Here is a 21247-nt window from a genome sequence, read left to right as displayed (position 1 = left end):
CAAAAATTACCTCAATAAAATGTTTATTAAAAAAAACTGTGAGGGGTTAGTTATTTATTAAGTGTTGCCGAGTTTGACTTGGAAAATAAACATAAAGGTGAAGAGTACACCAAGATTAGTCTGCTAGTTATGTGATTATTGGGGAAAGGTCATGCCGTCTAGAACTTAAGTAAAGATAAAACCTGGCCTACTTGTCATCAAACTGTTCTTTTTAGGTTCCAGGTTTCTCATCTAGAGATTTACGAACCCTTTAAAGTGATGTTCAAAGAGTTTTTACATCTAAATTACGGAGTATGGTTCATCGGCATTTTTCCTGAAATGTCAAATCTAAACACTCGTTGATTAAAAAGTTCACAGGTCACTGAAGGTCAGATGCTCCATAAAACTGTATTTTCAGTAAGAGATCTCTAATATTCTGCAGGACTGAATTGGTCGTGATAATGCTACATCATAACAAGTGCTAATTATTTTCAAACATGGTAAATGTGCTGGTCAGGTCTGTTAGTATTTGCTACGTCAATGTCTAAATCCTCCGGTCAATCATTCCTGATCACTCAGGGGAATTGGTTAATGTACATTTGGAGCTTAACCACATGCACTATTAGTTTAGCACTGCATGACTGTAAACAATTTCCCACAAAGGAACAATAAAATTGTATACTTTGAATTTATTGTTCTAATAAAAAAAAAGAATGCTTTGGTTAGATTGTTAACACTCAAAAACCTCTAAGTTTTCTAGATGTCACATTTGCACTGCTAATATCACTGTACAGAAAACTCAAGTGTGATTACCTATGGTACTCATTTCCAATTTGTAAAAGTTTAATGAACTGTATGTAGGTAATCAGACATAAATACTATTCTGCTACAATTTGCCATTACTATGGTATAGTTTAATTTTGGTCACTCTGCCGTGTTAATTGATATACAATGATTTAAATCTATAATAAAAAATTCTGATTAAGCTTTTGATTCATTTTAACTCATTTATAATTATTTTTTGATGGAACAGTGGCAACGCTTGTTGTTTTTACAAACCCTGCTAGACAATCTTCAGCAGGGATGATTGGTAATATGAGAAGAGTAGTGGATGTGTAACAGGAATGTTTCTTGAAAAGGCACAGCACCATCACACAATCCTTCCTTGGGAAGAAATTCACTTGATTTGTGGAACAGCCTATTACCATAGTTATTGGTAATGGATGATATGACAATATTAGTGCATAGCATTGGCATTGCCCCGCCAAGGAGTTTAACTGCCCATTACAAATTTGTAAAAAAGCTGGTGATGCTGGACCTTTATTATATGTTGTCTCCTGCATTCGGTCAAAATAACCTGATTCACTGTCAGCAAAGGAGTTCATTGTTTTGCTACAAGGTAAAATCAAACCATGTCGTAGTTACAAATCCGACCTGAACGGGTCTCTTTGTCGGTTTGGAATCTGACCAGCAGATTTGTAACACTTACGTTTATTTCTTTATCTGTTCAGTTATTCTTCCAGCTGCAGTTATAAATGTTGCAGGCATCTCTCCCTATCAAAGAGGGTTTTACTGCGATGACGACAGCATCAAGTACAGCTATAAGAAAAGTGTGGTACCCAATCTCCTGCTTTTAGCAGTGGGGACACTACTGCCAATTGCTTGTGTAAGTTTATATCTGCTGGTGCATGGCCAAGCCAAGACAAAGTGAAATGTGGCACTTCCTGACAGTAATTCTTTTCTTGATGGGTGCTCTGATTCTCAGCAGTTCATTACTCCACATGGGACTATGCTCTGTATATTTTAAGGAGTATTTCAGAAGTTCTTTTAATTGAGCAACTTGAGATGGTGGGAAAGCCTAATCCCTGTAAGCCTTTATGGCATTCAGTAATTTCTGTAGGTTCTTGTTAATACCCCTGGGGAATCGACAACACAATTCAATTTTTCCTCAGCAACAATCACTCGCAAACCAAAAAATATTTGGGAACCCCAATTGCAAAAGTGTGTTTATTATGGCAATGGAGGAATATTTTTAATCTCCTGCACCAGCTATGACCTTTGGACTCAACTGAATGAGAGACCACACTGTTATGTTCTGTCGTCTCTGTGCGACTGAAAGGGACAGAAGGGATTAAGGGGGGTTAATATCATCTTTGTATCAGGGTTGAACCCATGCCCCAAGATGAAAGGGTAATGCTCTTTCCTGTCATATGTACATCATTAAACAGAGTTTTACATTAAAAAGTTGGAGCCAAAAGTAATGTACAATATGTCTAATAAAAAAAAAAGGGCGAGGGGGATAAAATGAATATGTGTAGAAATGAAGAACTGGGGAAATGGCTCAAACAGTTATGAAGGGATTAAAGGATTAATCTAGTAGTCAGGGCTGCTCATACGCTAATGTCCCTTGTAAATCCATGGGATTAATTATAATACTAATTACAAGATAATGACTATCGCCATGGGATTAATTATAATACTAATTACAAGATAATGACTATCAAAATATTTCTCTCTGTTTTCATATTAATTCCTGTCAGCAGGGAATCTTCAATCTGTAACTAAATGTATGACAAACTAGTCTTGTTAGAATCTAAACAGAATAAACTACATTAAAATTACTAATAATTGACTTAATACATATTTTTAAGGTAAGAATTATTTTGCAAATAGAATGAAAATAAAAATATATGAGCAAAGGAGATTAATCTTTTTTCGAGCATCAAACTTTAGGTGGCTTGACCATCCCATCATGCAAGTGAAGCAAACTGCATTTTGGGGGTAATTGTAGCAATTTCTACCATCTAAATTTCACTATTATGCGTGGTTTATAAGTGAATTATTGCACCGTAAGATTTGTAGGGGTAAAGTGGTTGGGCGGGGGGATTGGAAATAGTAAATGGATTTTTTTTGCGTTTGTCCTGTAATGCCACATTTTACTCTGTTGAAGCAGTTGTGCCCCTAAGCTGTTTGTCGTCTCTGTTACTTACTCTTGCTTTGTCTGTATCTGTTGTCGTCCTTTCTATTAGCTGGCCTCCCTTTCCTGGTTATCGAAACTAGCACCATCAAACCTTATAAGCGTGGATTTTACTGCAATGACGAAAGCATCAAGTATCCCTATAAGAATGGAGAAACAATCAGTGATGGCGTGCTTTGTGCTGCTGGCATTCTAATCACCATCCTCTCTGTAAGTCTCCAATCACTTTGATCAAATCAATTGTGCCTTTATGTCTGCTAGCTGAAAGCAAGCCATAAACCTGCAGAATTCCTTCACAAAAGTTTACTTCCTTCATTATGCCATTTCAAAACTAGTGACCATTACACCAAAAGGTTTGAACAGGAAGCAAGGAATTGTAAAAATCTAATTTTATTTTTCTATCCAAAATCTCTAGTATGATTAGATTTATACGGAAAGCCTTAAATTCCATATTCTTTTGGCACAGAAAAAAGACATAGCTGTGGCATATGGAGATGGAATGTCAGATATTCCTGAGTTTTACCTATTTTAAAATATGCACTAAATTCCGGCAAAAGTCGACCTTCCGAGTGGAAAAATGTGTTCAAATAACAGGACAATGAGAACAAAGCTCACTATCCAGCGAATTGCTCCATTTATACCAGAAATGGTCTTGCCTTAGCTTAAACTTGTAGAAGAGGGGAAAGTCACCTTCGTGACTTTTCAAACAGGGAATTGGTTGAGCTCTCAGGCTTTCAAAATCCACAAGCTTTGTCTGAAACACCAGCTTTCATTGGAGTGATTAGACACATCAATTATCAGTTGTGCTGCGAGGAGAGGTTTCACGCAAATAAATAGTTTTAGTCCCTTACCTCTGTCGTGCTGCCCTGACGATAGGCCTTTCCTATACGACTATATGGTGCAGACAGAGCAGGTGGACGAGGAGGAAATGTGAGAGTTTCACAAGATAAGGCTGCCTCAAAAGAGAAGACTAATTAGGAGGTAGTCTGCGATCTGACTATGTGGTATCCCTCCAGAATGTGTCCGAAATCTGCTTAAGGAGCTGATGGGTCAAAAAGGGAGATATAATAAGAATTTTGTGAGCCGTTTATAAAAAAAAAAAAATGTCCAAACATCCTTTCAATGCAAAAGCCAGCAAAGAATAGACTTACACTGGAACATTTCGATCAGCTTCATTCACATGGTTCTCCCGGATTCCCAAACTCTCTCTCGGTGGGGCCATTCGCTCACCCATGCCGAGGGATTGTGGTGGTTTATGGGCTATTTTTGTGAATGACGACGAGTACGCAGTGCAGGTTGGCGAGAGGCTTTTGATTTTCAAACATCAGCCTATCTTAGGGATAGCAATAAGGAAAGGATTGATGTGGCGAGATAGGGAGGGTTGCTCACATGTAGCACACTGTGAAGGAATGTACACATGACAGTGAGGAGGATGGTAGAGTCGGCCAGAGTCCAAAGGTCAGGCTCAGACTACCATGAGGATAATGAATAAAGGAATGTGACAGATTCAAAGAGACTGGTGCAAGTGTCAGAGGGAGGCACACACAGTCATTCAACCTTCTTGTCCTGTGCGGGAGCAAAGGAGGTGGCACACTGCCCCGGCCACTTGCTCACCAAGTGTGGATCATGAGTTTTGTGGGTTTCTTGTCCCAACACGAGGCAGCCAGCCTGAGCAGATCAAAGTCAGGTACCCTTGCTGCTGCTGCCACTCTTCTCAAGTAGGTTCCTCCAGCATTGTCATCTCCTCTTTAAGCAGCAGATTTTCTATTCTGTTGCTGCACTCAATTGCCAGCTCGCCCTCGCCACTGTGCAGAAGATGAGACCTGACTTCCCCTCTACGTGTTTGACTGAAGCCGCTCCCCACCACCTCAGCATTGCAACCTTATTCACAGTCGACATGCCTTCCCATATTTAAATAATGCATCCGTACAATTTATGGATGTTTCACTGTAACTCAGTACCAACAATGCAATGGTGATGTTGGAGCATTGGGCCCGATGTGTGCAAAATAAGAGCAAAGTTGCTGAAAATGCCAATATTTAAATAAACACATGGAGTTATTAGTTTTGTCCGAGTAGACTTGGAGCAAATTGACACTCTGCGTTATAACCCTGGTCAAACTGTTAATGATTTAACTTTAGTAAAAAGCAAAATAGATGAGTTTGGCACACATTTTGTACAATCACATTTGCAGAAATGAGAAAAAAAAAAGAATCTTGTTAGGGAATTGTTCACTTTTAACCCAATGAAAATGCTTGAACTATCTGTTTTCACTAATATTTTACACATATTCACAGAATGATAGTGAAATTGAGTTGATTTGGAAGGATCGAACATCCTTCACTGAATCGCTCTGAAGAAATGTATTCATCCAACATCCACTGCCCTGTAAAAGACACCCCTCTCGCTACCCATTCTTTTACTCGCTTAATGAAGTACTGCGCGCTTTGGGTATGCTGCAAATGCTGCGATTAAGTGAGGACTTCAGCTATTCCATTCTGTTTTCTCATTTAAATAATTCAGCGCCTTTCATCTGAAAAGTGGTTTTAATTTTTTTTGTATGAACATGCTGCTCCCTTGATGAGGGGAAACCACATCTAAAATTTCCTTAAATAAAAATGACCAGCCCCAAACCTTTTCACCTTGAAGTCAGTGCCAGGAATATCTCCTTACTACAGTGGCAAAGTTTCAAAAATAGCTTTCTTTAGTGAGTTTGCTACATTTTTCGTGTCTATAACAACACCATCGCTATGCGAATTGGCTGTTCTTGTAAAGCATATGCCAGGGTGTTTATCTACAAGGCGGTTCTCGTTTAGAGCTAATGGTATGTTAAAGAGGCCCTCAGGATTCAGAAATACCAAATTAACCAATCAAGCTAAAAGGTAAAGAAAAATGGTTATGATTGAGAAAATAAGAAAGGAATTTTTAAAAATTGAAACAGCAACTACCTTGGAAGGCCTGGGATAACACACATTTTCCAAAAGGCTTTGAAACTGGGAAAATTAATTACTTTGGCAAAATGCCGTTAAACATAGGTTGTTGAAATGTATGCAATAGATTCTGCAGACTCCATAAAGGATTTAGTGATTCTTTTCCTCCTTCCAGTCTGCAGTGTTCCAGCTGCGGCAGTACCATTGTGACTCAGCCTCCAGGATTATTTCAATGTAGAATATATGGCAGCATGGTAGCATTGTGGATAGCACAATTGCTTCACAGCTCCAGGGTCCCAGGTTCGATTCCGGCTTGGGTCACTGTCTGTGCGGAGTCTGCACATCCTCCCCGTTTGTGCGTGGGTTTCCTCCGGGTGCTCCAGTTTCCTCCCACAGTCCAAAGATGTGCAGGTTAGGTGGATTGGCCATGATAAATTGCCCTTAATGTCCAAAATTGCCCTTTGTGTTGGTGGGGTTACTGGGTTATCTTGACTTCCAAAAGGCCTTTGATAAGGTGCCTCACGGGAGACTGCTGAGTAAAATAAGGGCCCAAGGTATTCGAGGCAAGGTACTAACATGGATTGACGATTGGCTGTCAGGCAGAAGGCAGAGAGTTGGGATAAAAGGTTCTTTTTCGGAATGGCAACCGGTGACGAGTGGTGTCCCGCAGGGTTCAGTGTTGGGGCCACAGCTGTTCTCTTTATATATTAACGATCTAGATGACGGGACTGGGGGCATTCTGGCTAAGTTTGCCGATGATACAAAGATAGGTGGAGGGGCAGGTAGTATGGAGGAGGTGGGGAGGCTGCAGAAAGATTTAGACAGTTTAGGAGAGTGGTCCAAGAAATGGCTGATGAAATTCAACGTGGGCAAGTGCGAGGTCTTACACTTTGGAAAAAAGAATAGAGGCATGGACTATTTTCTAAACGGTGACAAAATTCATAATGCTGAAGTGCAAAGGGACTTGGGAGTCCTAGTCCAGGATTCTCTAAAGGTAAACTTGCAGGTTGAGTCCGTAATTAAGAAAGCAAATGCAATGTTGTCATTCATCTCAAGAGGCTTGGAATATAAAAGCAGGGATGTACTTCTGAAGCTTTATAAAGCATTAGTTAGGCCCCATTTAGAATACTGTGAGCAATTTTGGGCCCCACACCTCAGGAAGGACATACTGGCACTGGAGCGGGTCCAGCGGAGATTCACACGGATGATCCCAGGAATGGTAGGCCTAACATACGATGAACGTCTGAGGATCCTGGGATTATATTCATTGGAGTTTAGGAGGTTGAGGGGAGATCTAATAGAAACTTACAAGATAATGAATGGCTTAGATAGGGTGGACGTAGGGAAGTTGTTTCCATTAGCAGGGGAGACTAGGACCCGGGGGCACAGCCTTAGAATAAAAGGGAGTCACTTTAGAACAGAGATGAGGAGACATTTCTTCAGCCAGAGAGTGGTGGGTCTGTGGAATTCATTGCCACAGAGGGCGGTGGAGGCCGGGACGTTGAGTGTCTTTAAGACAGAAGTTGATAAATTCTTGATTTCTCGAGGAATTAAGGGCTATGGAGAGAGAGCGGGTAAATGGAGTTGAAATCAGCCATGATTGAATGGAGGAGTGGACTCGATGGGCCGAATGGCCTTACTTCCGCTCCTATGTCTTATGGTCTTATGGTTATGGGGATAGGGTGGAGGTGTTGACCTTGGGTAGTGTACTCTTTCCAAGAGCCGGTGCAGACTCGATGGGCCAAAAGGCCTCCTTCTGCACTGTAAATTCTATGATAATCCATGACATGTCAGAGCAAGTTAGTAAGGATTGAAATAGTTCCTCGGTAATTTCTTGCCCAGCCCACTTGTCTCTGCATGGATTAAATATTTCTTTTTTGTAGTATGCAGCCCCCAAAATCATTTTGTTGCTTGGATTCTGCCACTATGACTGTGCTATCACCAAGGTAGATAGTGCAACATCTGATCAGGAACATAGCAAGATGATTTCATTGATTGAGTCCTTTGTGATCCATTTACCATAACTTCTATCAAAAGATAGATGGGGTGGTGTTGTAGATTGTACATTGGCTTTTCGCCTTTGGGATCTGAGGTCAAAGTTATCCCAGACCAATGATATAAATGTCTCCTTTGCCTGTTGGCTTAAGGATTGGATGTGAAGTGAGTTTGAAGAGTCTTCAACCAGTTCCTGTTGGGCAGAGCAGAAGACTGTTGCTGTAATGGTGCTTTTGAACTTGGAGATGGGGCACGTTGCTGGGGCAGAATAATAAGAGATTGACTCCTAGACTAGGATGCTTACTGCTGGTATTCAAATGCCTGAAATTGAAAGTGTTTATTATTGACCACCAAGATCCTCACTGTTGAGCAGAAAGTTGACTAATAAAGCTTTTTAAAAGATTAAGTAAAGTGGAAACATTTTATAGATACGAGTGAACCCAGCTTTCTAGTGTCATCTTTGATTATAGCTGCTGCAGGAATGTCTAGTTGGCTGTTTCCAGAATTGTATCTGTTATTGGCAAGTGGTTGACGACTAAAGAGATTCATCTGTCAGATGCAACAATGCACAGAAAATACTGTAATGTAAGCGGGGAGAGCCTTAGCAAAAAACACTTGTAATCTTGCCTCACTATCCTGACTTATTTGTTCTAGCATTGGTATTAATTTGGTTTGATTGTGCCTTATATTTCTCAATCTGCTGCAACTATTCTATCTTTCTCTTCTGCGTCAACTCTGTATTTTAAATTGATGTAAGAATCTTGCTTTAAATTGATCTGCGTGCTCTCAGCTCCGTTCCTAGTGGGCCCGCAGCATGAATTTGTCTGAACCTTGACGCAGCTTAGCATTAAACTGGGAATCTCTTTCAGAAAAGCTGTTAGAATGCATAACATGAGCAATGGCAGAAAGTGCATTGGTCAGGATTGAGCGCGCTTTCAAGGCTTGGGCATCGGTATATTTTTGAGCAATCACAGAAAACCTTACTCTGTATCTATTCTGTGCTATATCTAACCCAGAGGTCCTTGACACGGATACTGGGCATCCAAAGTGGATAATTGTTTCAAACTGAGCCACTGGCATCCTCATTCGATAAGCAAAAAACTAACCAAATTCTAAAAACTTCAATTCGGATGGAAATGGGACAAAACAATTACACACGACTGATCCTTTTTATTATTTATGTTCTCCTTAATGTGGTGGACCAAGGATAATCAAATAATATGTTCTTGCTTTCGATTGTGTTGTTAAATATTGGGCAGGATTCTCCGGTCGGCGACGCTGAAATCGCGTTCGGCAACTGGCCGGAGAATCCGAGTTCCTGACCAAATTGGGAGCGGCGCTGCTTTCGCAATGCTCCGCCCCCTCCAAAGCGGCATAACATAACATAAGAACATAAGAACTCGGAGCAGGAGTAGGCCACCTGGCCCCTCGAGCCTGCTCTGCCATTCATGAGATCATACTCTCGGAATATGCCGTGCCACGCATTGCCTGAGGCCTGCCCCCCCCGATGCTCCGCCCCCGACCGGCCGAGTTCCCGCCGGCGTGGGTTGCGTGTGGTCTCACCCATCGGGAACTCGGCATGGCGGCTGCAGACTCAGTCCAGTGCCACCACAGTCGGGGGAGGGCCTATCCATGGGCAAGGGGGACATTATTCGGGGCTGGGGGCACTGTGGTGGGCGGTCCGGGGCGTGCGAGCCGGCCGAAGGGGGGGACTATTTCGTGGGCCTTGTCTGCGAGTGGCCGCCGCCATGTTGCACAGCGTAGCTTCCGCCGTGCCCTAGTGCGGCCACGGACCTGGCAATTCTCCAGGCCGTATCGGCAGCTTGAGCCAGGTGCTCTGCTGCCATCCTGCTAGTCGCCAGCAAAACAGGGAACCAGTGGCCGTTCTGCTCCAGTTTGTCTAGCGTAAAATGCCACCGTTCCCACCCCAGCCTGGGGACATAACCTCAGAATCAAAGAATCCAGCCCATTGTTTTGTCTTGTGCCTATTTCCTCAGTTATGAGGGTGAGTTGGAGTGATTGGCCTGAGTGTGTCACTGTTTGGGGGTGTGACTTGTTGTCTTCCTATAAATATTTCCTTTCTTCCTCATGATGAAGACTGTGGGCACGATTTAACTGAAAAATTTCTAAGTGTCATTTTGGGCGCGATTGGTGGGTGTTTCTGGACAGCTGCCCCCTCCCCAGACACACAAAAGACTACCTCAGAGGAGAGCTCCGAGGAGACCACTATCTCTCACACCCCCGTTTCCAATCAGTGATCCTCACTCTTCTTGATCTTAGTCGTCTATTGCTATGTCTAAGTGTGTCTCCAAGATGCACATCAGAGGTGGAAGAAGCCTGCTGCTTCCGGACCCTGTGGTCTTTGATACCTTTGGTGGATATCCTCTGGAGGGCCGGGACTACTATCACAGCTATCACCCCCACTTCCACCAGTACAGAGAGACACACCTCGGTAGGCGACGTTAGTGGCCAGGCTTCTGGAGTACAATCTTGTAAGCACCACACAGTTGCTGCTGCACATCAGGTGGCGGCAGGAACAATCAAGTAAGTCAACAGTCGGAGGTTTGCTGGACTCGGCTGAGTCCAAGTCAGATGTTGAGCCTCTGGACAAGGTTCTCCCAGAGCTGATGCAGATGCCAGGACACGGCCATGAGATTCAGGAGGGGATGTCAACGACATTCCAGTGAGTGCATAGCCGATTGCAGGAGCCCAAAGGCTACGGGCGTAGAGATGATGCTGACAATGCGTGGCACCAAGGCCAACACTGCTTGGGTGGCGACTGCAGAAAAAAGCCTGGAGCACAAGGTCGGTTAAATGGTGCTGTCCAAAGCATGTCTCAGTCTGTGACGACCATTGCTGAGGGCCTTGACGTCATGTCCCAGTCGATGGGGGACATGTCCCATATGCAGGTGGACATTGCCAAGGCACTGCAGAGCATGTCCCAGTTGCTGAGGGACATGTCCCAGACGTAAGTGGGCATTGCCAGGGCACTGCAGAGTGTGACCCAGTCACTGAGGAGCATCGCTGAGGGCGTTGACACCATAGTGCAGACAATGTGTAGGTGCCAGGACTGGCAGAGCCAGATGACACTGAGGCCTCTGGAGTTCATTCCAGCTGCCCCTCCATCCCATGGAGACCCCCAGGGCCCTATGGGCACGATCAGGGAGGAGGAGATGCTGGAGGCCAACCCAGGACCTGCCACCAAGGAGACAACAGCAGTATCCAGTTCTTCTCAATCCCCTCCTCCTGACACCTGTGCATCTCAAGGGCAGCAGACAGAACAGGGTGGCACGGTGATGACAGTGACAGCAATAAGTCGGCTGGAGCCGGCCCTCCAGAGGATATCCACCAAGGGTATCAAAGACCACAGGGTCCGGAAGCAGCAGGCTTCTTCCACCTCTGATGTGCATCTTGGGGACACACTTAGACGTAGCAATAGACGACGTAAGATCAAGAAGAGTGAGGATCACTGATTGGGAACTGGGGTGTGAGGGATATTACAATCCATAGCTAGGGGCATGAAAATGTCCATTGTTCACTATTAAAACATGTTACACCCAATACATGTGTTACACCCAATACATGTGAAGTCTCTGTCATGTTAATCTTTATAGCGGGCCTGTCTGCACAACCTGTTGATGACTGAACACTTTGGGCAATCGCTGGCGTCTCCTTCTGACTTCCTCCTCGGTCTCATGAGCGGCTGGGCCTACAGGTTGTATGGTGACCCCGTACACATGGGGTGCTGCCTCGAGCGTGCATCAACACTGCTGCCTTCTACAGCGCCTGGCCACCTGGGCTGCCACCAGCACCAGGATGGCAGCCACTGCCGGACTGACACCACAATCTATTTTGGTATCTGTAAGGAATTGGAGAAGGATGGAAACTGGGGCTTCCACCCTGGGACGCTCAAATCCCCAAGCCTCCGCCACCCTTCTGTGTCCTGCCTTGTCTTGGAGTGCCATCCATCGAGCCAGTTGTGCTGGAAAACCTCACTCTGCACACTCACCCCCCCGGCCACAGCAGTAGCCCCTAGACCCCAGACCCCTGCCAGGAACATTAGGGAGACCATGCTCAGCTGCCCTCTCCTGATCCACACACTCCCCCCTCTGGTTGCAAGGATATCACCTGTGCTGATGCCCAGCTCTTGAGTGTTTGATTGTTGGCTGCTGCCTCTATGGTGCTGACATGTCGAGAGTTCAGGCAAACTGTTCCGGCTTCAAAGTTTGATTGAAATGCAATGCAATAATCATCATCTGAGAAATGGCACATGTACCCACAAGAAGCCACTTGAGTAATATTTTATTGGCAAAAACAGTCAACATTAACAAAGATTTGAAAATCAACGACATAACATTCCACATATCACACAACCATTAATCAACAAGGAAACCATATTGGTACAAACACAAAGCTATATCTCTTTTTTTTTTAAAAGCCCAAACCTACGGTATCACCCTGTCATGATGTGCACTTATGCACATAATGAGATACAGACAGGCAGTGACAGACACCCAGAACAGCCAATCAACACACAGGACAGAATACAGCCAATCACCAAGCAGAACATTAGAAGGTGGTTTCCCACTATAAAACACACGCGGCATCAACATTCTGTCTCTTTCCACTGGTGACAACTGTAGTGACTGTCTGGGTGTATATATCAGTTAGCACCTTCTACACGTGGCTCAGAGCTAGTCTGGTCTAGTTAGTTATAGTAAGCACGCTTAGATTAGCAGAGCGTCAAACCCACAGCAAACTCTGTGCACTACTTAACAAGTTCAATAAAGTGTATTGAACCAACACCAAAGTTTGGAGTCTACTTTCAAGTACAACTGCATCCAGTTGCAGTCCATGTTACCCCAGGGTGATTAACACGCACACCCCTCACAGGTTCCTCAACAGAAAAGGAGGATCAGCCTGAGAATGTGTTATCATGTCCAGACCTTTGTCGTGGAAATGATTTGTTTATCAATGCATTACTTGTTGGTTGTTCCATGTATCAGTGCCATTCTCCGACCAGGAGCCGCACTTTGTAGGCCTCTCTCACATGGCCCAATCTCACCGGAACCAAATCCGGGCATCTACATATTCCACTTCGCTCAAGGTGCAGTTGAACATCCTCGACCTCCTGCATGTTTAACCCACGGTGACGTGCCAGTTACATGCAACACTCACCACTCCAGCAACAAAAACTTCCGCAATCTACAAATGCATTTTTTCAACATCATGTGGCTCATTTGGATCAATGGTGTACACCAGGTCCCCCTGCATCTTCTTGTTTCAAACCGGATTGCCTTCTGGACTCGTACGTCCCCCTGAGCCCAGAGTTTCAGGACGCAGATATCTTAGAAAAATTTGTCCTTCTTTCAGGCTACAGAAAAGGAAGGAAACAGCAAGCAGCAACCTGCAGCACCATTTTGTTTATTAAACGGTCAACAGTAACAAAGATTTGAAAATCAGCTACGTAACATTCCACATATCACACTAACCATTAAACAACAAGGAAACGTCACTGTTCCATATTGGTACCAATACAAAGCTATATCAGCTCATTTTCACACAAAAAAACCAAACACAGGGCATCACCCCTCAATGTTCCTCAATAGAAATGGAGGATAAGTCTGAGAATGGGTTATTATGTCCAGAATTTTGTTGTAGAAATGATCCATCCATCAATGTGTTACTTGTTCCATCCATCAGTGCCATTCTCCATTCAGGAGTCACAGCTGTGCAGGCCCTCCCACACGACCCAATCTCACCAGAACCAAATCCTGGCATCCACATGTTCCACTGCTGCTCAAGGTGCAGTTGAACACCCTTGACTCCCAGCGTGTGTAACCCGCGGTGACGTGCCAGTTACAGGCAGCACTCACCACTCCACCAACAGAAACATCAGCAATCTGCGAAAGTATGTCTTCAACATTTTCATCAGGTTGCTCATTTGAATTAGTGTCACACACCAGGTCCCGCAGCACCTTGCTTCAAACCGGGTTGACTGGGGCACTGGGGCAGCTGCTTGAGCTGCATGCTGGAAAATGGAAATGGCTACTCTCCTCCTCACTTCCCCTCAGCAGCCATCGCACCACCTTCACGTTTTGAAAAAGGAGTACTAAATGATGCCCATGTGCTTTCTTGCTGGGAACCCGGTTCATTCCCGGGAGGGCGTTACATTCAGCTTCAATCTCGCTAATGAGAAGGAAATTGATGCAAATTGGGATCAATGATATGCTCACCATATTTGGGCATGATCCAGTACTCGCCATTGGGAGCGGGCTGGTTAGATAGCAAACTGATTTCGCACCTGGCGTAAATCTTGAATTTGGCTTTTTCCGCTATTTAACCGCCATGCTCAGCTCTGTGCTGAATGCAGGGCAGTGATTAAATCATGTCCTGTGGTTTGGTTCTGCTGTCTCTTCTCTCGGGTGCCCAGTGCCTGAGTTCTGTTATCTAAAGCTAGCAGCACCATATACTATGTTGCAACTTCTTGAATTCCTCATTCTCTCTGCTGCTTGACTTAAAGATACATGTCCATTGAGCATCCATGGATCAAAGATGATAATGACAAAAATAAAGAAAGGGGAGATAAGGGAATGAACAGGAAGGACCTTTACACCTGTTCTACCATCTTCCTAGGGTGATGAGGTCTGAGCAGCACCTTGTTTAGGTGGGCAGGGTTGATGCAGATCCTGACAATGCTGGCTTTCTTTACTTCAGTCACCATTGCTGAAACCCACTTTGTGCCTTGTCTGTGGGGACTATGGCACCCAGTCTTGTCATCCGATGCAGCTCGTTGACTACTTTCTGCTTCACCATTAGGGCTACTCTTCTTGGAGCACAGACTGCAGGACGTACCGAGTTGTATAGTCTCATATGGTATATCACAGGCAGCTTTCTAATGATGTTGCAGTTGAATAGGTCTTTGTACTCTATAAATTCTGGGGTTTGGTGCTGCGGGGTGCGTACATATGAATCAAGGTGGATGTGCCCCAGTGTGATGCTGTCCCAAATATCCAACAGTGGTCTTTTGTTTTGGTTGACAGTATGAAACTTGAAGCTGCCCTGTGTGCAATGGAGAGTGGCCACACCATCCATACAAATAGTTTGTCCACCATAGGACGTGAGATCCAGCTGGGTGTTAGGACCTGGTGCAGCATAGGAATCTAGGGCCGCGATTCTCCCTTCTGCGGAAGAAGTCCCCATGCCGGCGTGAAAACCGCGCCAACCACTCTGGCGTCAACAGTCCCCGCAAGTGCGGAATTCTCTGCATTTTCGGGGGCTAGGTGGACGGCGGAGAGCTTGGTGCCGCTGCAACCGGCGCCGAAGGGCCGGCGTGAGTTTGCGCATGCGTGGAACGGCCGGTGTGATTCCGTGCATGTGCAGACTGGCCTGTGTATTTTTGCGCATGCGCGGGCGTTCTCTTCTCTGCGCCGGCCCCCGGCCAATATGGCGGAGCCCTACAGGGGCCTGGCGTGGAAGAAAGAAGTGGCCCACGGAACAAACCCGCCCGCAGATTGGTGGGCCCTGATCGCGAGCCAGGCAGGGATCGGATCCCTCCGCCCCCCCCCCCCCCCCCCCCCCCCCCCCCGAGGATCGCCCACGCATACTCACCTGCCCGGTCCGACCGGTGCGTGAGTTGAGTGATTCACGCCGGCGGGACTGCCCAAAAATGGACGGCCGCTCAGCCCATCGGGGCCCGGAGAACCGGCAGGGGGGCCGCTGCCAAAGGCCCCTGACCGGCATGGCGGGAATTCCGCCCCCGCCTGAAAAACGACGGTGGAGAATCCAACAGCCGGCGTCGGGGCGGTGGGACGGGATTCACGCCTCCCCCCCCCCAGGGATTCTCCGACCCTGCGGGGGTTCGGAGAATCCCGCCCCTAGGTCTCGCAGCATTTGCCTGGGCAATATTTTGTACTTTGCTCCAGTGTCAACATTTACTTTTTAGTTTTGTGTTGCTGCAATCAGTGTTCAAGGTGTTGAAGATCTCAAAGGCAGTGAGACTGTTACAGCAGAGTGTTCTTGGAGGCTCAGTGGTTTGGTTGCTCTGATTAAGCTCCGATTAGTTCACCTTTTTCGTGCTCAGTGTTAAGTAATGGGTTAAGAGACATTACAATTAGTTATCTCATTTATGTCATGTATCCATTAATTGACACTGATATGTAAAGGGGCTTCAGGTGGCCTCTGTCAGGTGGTGTGTTGTGAAGAGTTTTGTGCAGAGGCTGTGGAAGTGACATAAATGGTGTTTGGTGAAAAGGAACAAAAACTTTAGACTCTTCATTTCACAGCAACTAAAACGTATAACACTCCGAATCTTGGAGCAGTGACTGGCTGCAGTGTGGCTGGTGGCATAGGAAGGCTGTTGTGGTTTACATCTGCAGCATTTCACAAATGGTTTCATCTGTTACATTTATTGCACCGTTTACCAAACATAAATTTGTGTTTTCTGAATGATGGCTGCCGCAATTGGGGCAGGGCTCGTCCTGTATAGCAAAAAACGTCCGTTTCTTGCCTTAACTCTTTTCTGCTTCTTTCTGACTGCTGATTCAGCATACAGATGCTGATGGTTGATCGCAATGTTAGATCTTGCGAAGATGCTGCATGCGGGCTTGCTACGGACCCCATATACAATGCGATCCCTGACCAGCTTGTGGTAAGGATGCCAAACACATATTCTTTTGCTAGGATTCTTCGAGTACAGTTTAGGACTGTGTTGATTCATCAAACCTTTGTTTGGTAGTATTAAACACGTGACTATGGATTATGATGTTCTTTACTTTAAGCAAATGTTCTCAAACTTTTTTAATGGTACCTCTTTCTCCTCCTCCATTTGTAAAACAAAAGATTCAAATTTGCCTACGGCCTCGGGGGGCGGTGAATTTACTGCGTACGCCTCTATATTCTTGGAATTGGCTAATAGACTGGCTGCACCGCTTTTTTTTCAAACTTTGCCCAGTTGTTCGCAATGTTTTCGTCGAACATGAGTGGGTCGATGCAGCAAAATCCCTGTGCCTTCTGCCAACTCATGACAACATGTAGAAGCTCTGGGCTCCAATGACTGGTGACCATGACTTTGAGCAACAACAGTTGAGCAGCTCTTGCATGCTGTATGCCTGCCTTTTCTCTGGGCAGAACTCCCACCCTACCCGCACGTGACCCCTTATGTAGCTGTGTCATTGCAACACCAACTTGACCACACGGTATTCACTTTCCAGATGGAAAAATGTGTGATCGTTGTGGTAAAGGACAAAGGTTGTTGAATGCACTGTGCCATCAAACTGACATTTTGCTCTGCCTGTTCTGGCAAATTACTTCTTTGTGAAGAGATACAAAAAAAACCTAAAATGCTTCAAGAAAGATTAAGAGTCAAGACCCAGTGTCAGAGCATATCACAATAATAAAAAGTAGATATCAAATGATGGCTTTTGATGGTGCACTATTCAGACCTGAGATAATGTCTGATCTACTCACAGGATACACCCCAGTCCTGTTCTATACAAATTGGATTGGAAATCTTATCTTTATGTGGAGCATTTTTGCTTTGCCAAGCTCTAGAATGCATTGGTATCTTTTAATCATTTGACATCCCACTCATGGGTTTGGCTTATGGCTGTGCACTACATCAAAAAGGCAGCAGTTTCTTTGATCAAAGGTAGCTCAACACATGAGACATCACGGGCGGGATTCTCCCCTTCCCGGCGGGGTGGGGGGTCCCGGAGCCGAGGAGTGCCGTGAACCACTCCGGCGTCGGGCCGCCCCAAAGGTGCGGAATCCTCTGCACCTTCAGGGGCTAGGCCCGCCCCGGAGTAGTTTGCACCCCGCTGGCTGGCGGGGAAGGGGCTTGGCGCCACTCCAATCGGCGCCGAAGGGTTTCCGCCGGCCGGCGCGAGTTGCCGCATGCGCGGGAGCGCCAGCGTGTGCTGGCATCATTCCGGCGCATGCGCGGGAGGGTTCGTCTCCGCATCGGCCACGGCGGAGGATCACAGCGGCCGATGCGGAGGAATAGAGTGCCCCCACGGCACAGGCCCGCCCGTGGGGCCCGATCGCGGGCCAGGCCACCATGGGGGCACCTCCTGGTGCCAGATCCCCCCCAAGAACCCTGGAGGACGCCCACGGAGCTGGGTCCGGCCGGTAGGGACCAACCTTGATTTACGCCGGCGGGACCCTCGTTAAACGGGCGGGACTTCGGCCCATCGCTGCCCGGAGAATTCTGGCGGCCCCGGGGCCCATTCTCAGAGATGGGCGGCGCGATTTAAGCGGGGTGATTTTTGGGGGGCCGGAGAATTCGGAGGACGGCGGGGGCGGGATTCACGCTGACCCCCGGTGATTCTCCGACCCGGTGGGGGGGGGGGGGGGGGGGTCGGAGAATCCCACCCCACATCTCATTCACAAATGGGAGAGAAGTTAGTAATTTATAAATTGTTAAGCAGGGCTGTCATTGCCCCATCTTTGCTTTTTAGAGTTAATTTTCTTTGGTAGTTATTGAACCTATATCATTTAACCGGTTATTGTCCTGAAACCCGTCCCCTGGAAAAGCATCTTAAGTTCATGATGAACATGTCACCTTGGTAATGTACTGAATCTCCAACACTCCACCTGGATGTCTTGAGTATGAACGCAGATTCTCCAGACAAGGCTTTCGCCAACACCACAGTGACATTATTACCAGCTAAGCCAAACGATACTTATTTTCCTTGAATTATATGCAACCTAATTTAATGCTGATGTCCCTGAAGCAGTGGTATGGTTTATTTGTCTGTGCTCCCTTGTTCTGCAGTTAATCACGATTGTAAATGGGAGATGTTTTTTCAAAGGACAAGGGCAGCAAATGCACATTCCAGCTACATGTCTCCCCCCCCCACCCCCGGCCCCCATGTCACTAACCATCCCAACTTGGAACTCTATTGCCGTTCTTTCTCTGCCACTGGGTCAAAATCCTGGACCTCCCTCCCTAACAGCGCTGTGGGTGTTCCTACAACATGTGGACTGCAGCACAGATTTCCTCGGATTCAGTCCCCAACCAAAGGGAATAAGTAAACAGTCATCCCAAAAGGCAACTAACAAAAAAAAGTTATTTAAATTTAAATCCAATTAATATGGCCTGCTTCTGTGATGACATAAAATAGTAATATATGGACAATAAAATGGAAATGATTTTAAATTCTCTCAGATGTGAAGGGAATATGGTGTAAAATGTTTTGGCACCTCAGTAAATGAAAAATCTGTAAGTGAAAATCTCATCCATAAAACAAAAGTTAATCGATTTGTATTACATTTTAAAAGTGCGCAAACCAAATTTTTCCAATGCCAAAATGCATTTTATTTTTAAGTATAGGGCACTGTCATGTGAGAGTACCTTTAAGAAATGGGTGTTTATAAATGGGGGTGTATATAAATATTTGTAGTGAGAGTACCTTTAAGAAATGGGTGTTTATTACTGCAGTGATGTCAGAGAGTGGGTGGAGCTGGGCTGTCTGTCAGTTTTTTTTACTTTCGTTTTAGGCTGTTTGCTGCAGGGTGTGTTTTAGTTTAGTTTTCAGAGCTGAATAGCTGCAGTCACAGCAAGAAGGTGTATGAATCTCTCTCTGTAATCTAAAGACTGTAAATCGATCCTGGTGATTTAAAACTAATAACAGTAATGACTTTAACCTGATGTGCTTCTGGTAAAAGGTGTTTTATGGATGTTAAAAGGAAAGCTTAAAGGATTACTTAGTGTTGTATTCTTTCGGGGTTGTATTTGAATTAATGGTTGCTAAGATGTTCACTGTATGTTTTAAAAAGGTTAACTTGAGTTCATAGAATAAACATTGTTTTGCTTTAAAAAAAATACTTTTCCATTTCTGCTGTACCACACCTGGAGAGTGGGCCGTGTGCTCCCCATACCACAATCTATTAAAAGTTGTGGGTCAGCTGAACTCCATAATACACTTTGGGGTTCTCTGAACCCTGGCCCATAACAGGCACACATATAGTAATTTTGCTCCATAATTTTGTCCTCAAGAAGCAACAAGAACCTTTCTAAAGGCTGCGGCTGATCCCATTTGAAAACCGATAAATAATTTAGACCTCGGAGGCCCACAGGGTTGCTATGGAGAATATGGAGCTTTGACAGTAGTAGAATCTAGAAAGAAAATTTAAGAAATGGTGATGAGATGCTCAACCAGAGGAATAAAGATGTTATAAACAACAAGAGTATTACAGGATAAATGTTTTTAAGCTGAAAAGCATTTGCGACAATTAACAAAAACCTACAACATGTTTATGTAGCATTTATTAAAAACACAACACTGCTGTAAATGAGTCCTTTGAGTTCTGAGACTGAAACTCCAACTTTATTCCAGCTGTGGTGAATTACAGCGTTCCAATTCCTCTGACATTTGAGATGTTGCTGTAAATTTTTGGCCTTCATTAGGGTCCAGTATGTTCTCAATTAAGACCGGGTGGACTACACACGCACCTGTGGTCTTTTGGGTAAACTGTTGCCTGATGATGAGATATATAATTCGCTTAGTGAGATCTCCCATGCCCAGAAAATTGCAAAGACCATGTGCAGATAATATAACCTGCATAAGTGCAGGCTTATTATCAATTTAAATGTTATACTGTCAAATTTTACACATCTGTAGGGGATACTACGGAATTGACATCCCTGTACCTGTCCATGACAGGTTATTCTGAAGCAGCATTTCATTCCCTTGCTCTTTGGCAAAGCTATCAAACAATTCCCTCCAGCAGTGATGGCAGGACACGCTGGAATATGCATCTCCTTCCTCTTTACTGTCAGAGTCCCACTCTGTGATTGTCCAGCAGGAGGCAACAGTCAAGCTGAAAAAGATTTTCTTGGTCCTTTGCTTGAAATGCATTTTTATTTAAGCTTGATGTTCCATTTAAAAACACATCTGAGAAGTAAGATATTTTGAGGGTAAACAGCAGCCTGTTTTGTGTCTCTCCTGTGTTTCTATTTCCATTGAAGTCAATAGAAATAGGCATCTGGGAAGATGTAAAATGGGTGGCAAATTTGCTGTGCTCCATTTTATTCTATTATGCAAAGTCAAAAATCTGCCCCCTCAGATGAGAGATTGGGCTTTTCAGCACTTGCTTGCATAGTGCATGAACAATGAATGCCAAGCTGCCCCACCAGATTTGATAGAAGAGACATTTGTGTACTTCAATACTTCTGTTGCCTGGGCCACTCTGGAGGAGCTGGGCTGTACTCAGAAGATTGGGTGTCAAGATGTGTGGTAGCCTGCTGCATACTATACGACCTCGTCAACCTGAAGGCACAGCCTTTGACATCAGCTCTATCGCAAGCAGCTGAGAAGCAGGATAATTAGGAGGAAGAGGAAGGGAAAGGAGGAGGTAACCTCAT

At 45.1% G+C, this 21247-nt stretch overlaps 1 protein-coding gene across 3 annotated transcripts in view; it reads left to right on the top strand.

The window, feature by feature from the left end:
* Positions 1-21247, top strand: part of plpp3 (phospholipid phosphatase 3) — a 195063-nt gene that overhangs the window by 74578 nt on the left and 99238 nt on the right. For 2 of the 3 annotated variants that reach the window (XM_072510803.1, XM_072510806.1), the window contains exon 2: positions 3009-3166. In XM_072510803.1, the coding sequence (XP_072366904.1) occupies positions 3009-3166 (158 nt within the window). Of the gene's footprint in view, positions 1-1490; positions 1646-3008; positions 3167-21247 lie in introns of all 3 variants that reach the window. The other variant, XM_072510805.1, reaches the window with a different exon arrangement.

The sequence above is a fragment of the Scyliorhinus torazame genome, chromosome 7 (assembly GCF_047496885.1).
Source record: "Scyliorhinus torazame isolate Kashiwa2021f chromosome 7, sScyTor2.1, whole genome shotgun sequence".
Taxonomy (NCBI): domain Eukaryota; kingdom Metazoa; phylum Chordata; class Chondrichthyes; order Carcharhiniformes; family Scyliorhinidae; genus Scyliorhinus; species Scyliorhinus torazame.
The sequence above is the reverse complement of the archived record's forward strand: the minus strand, read 5'-3'. Positions and strand labels throughout refer to the sequence as shown.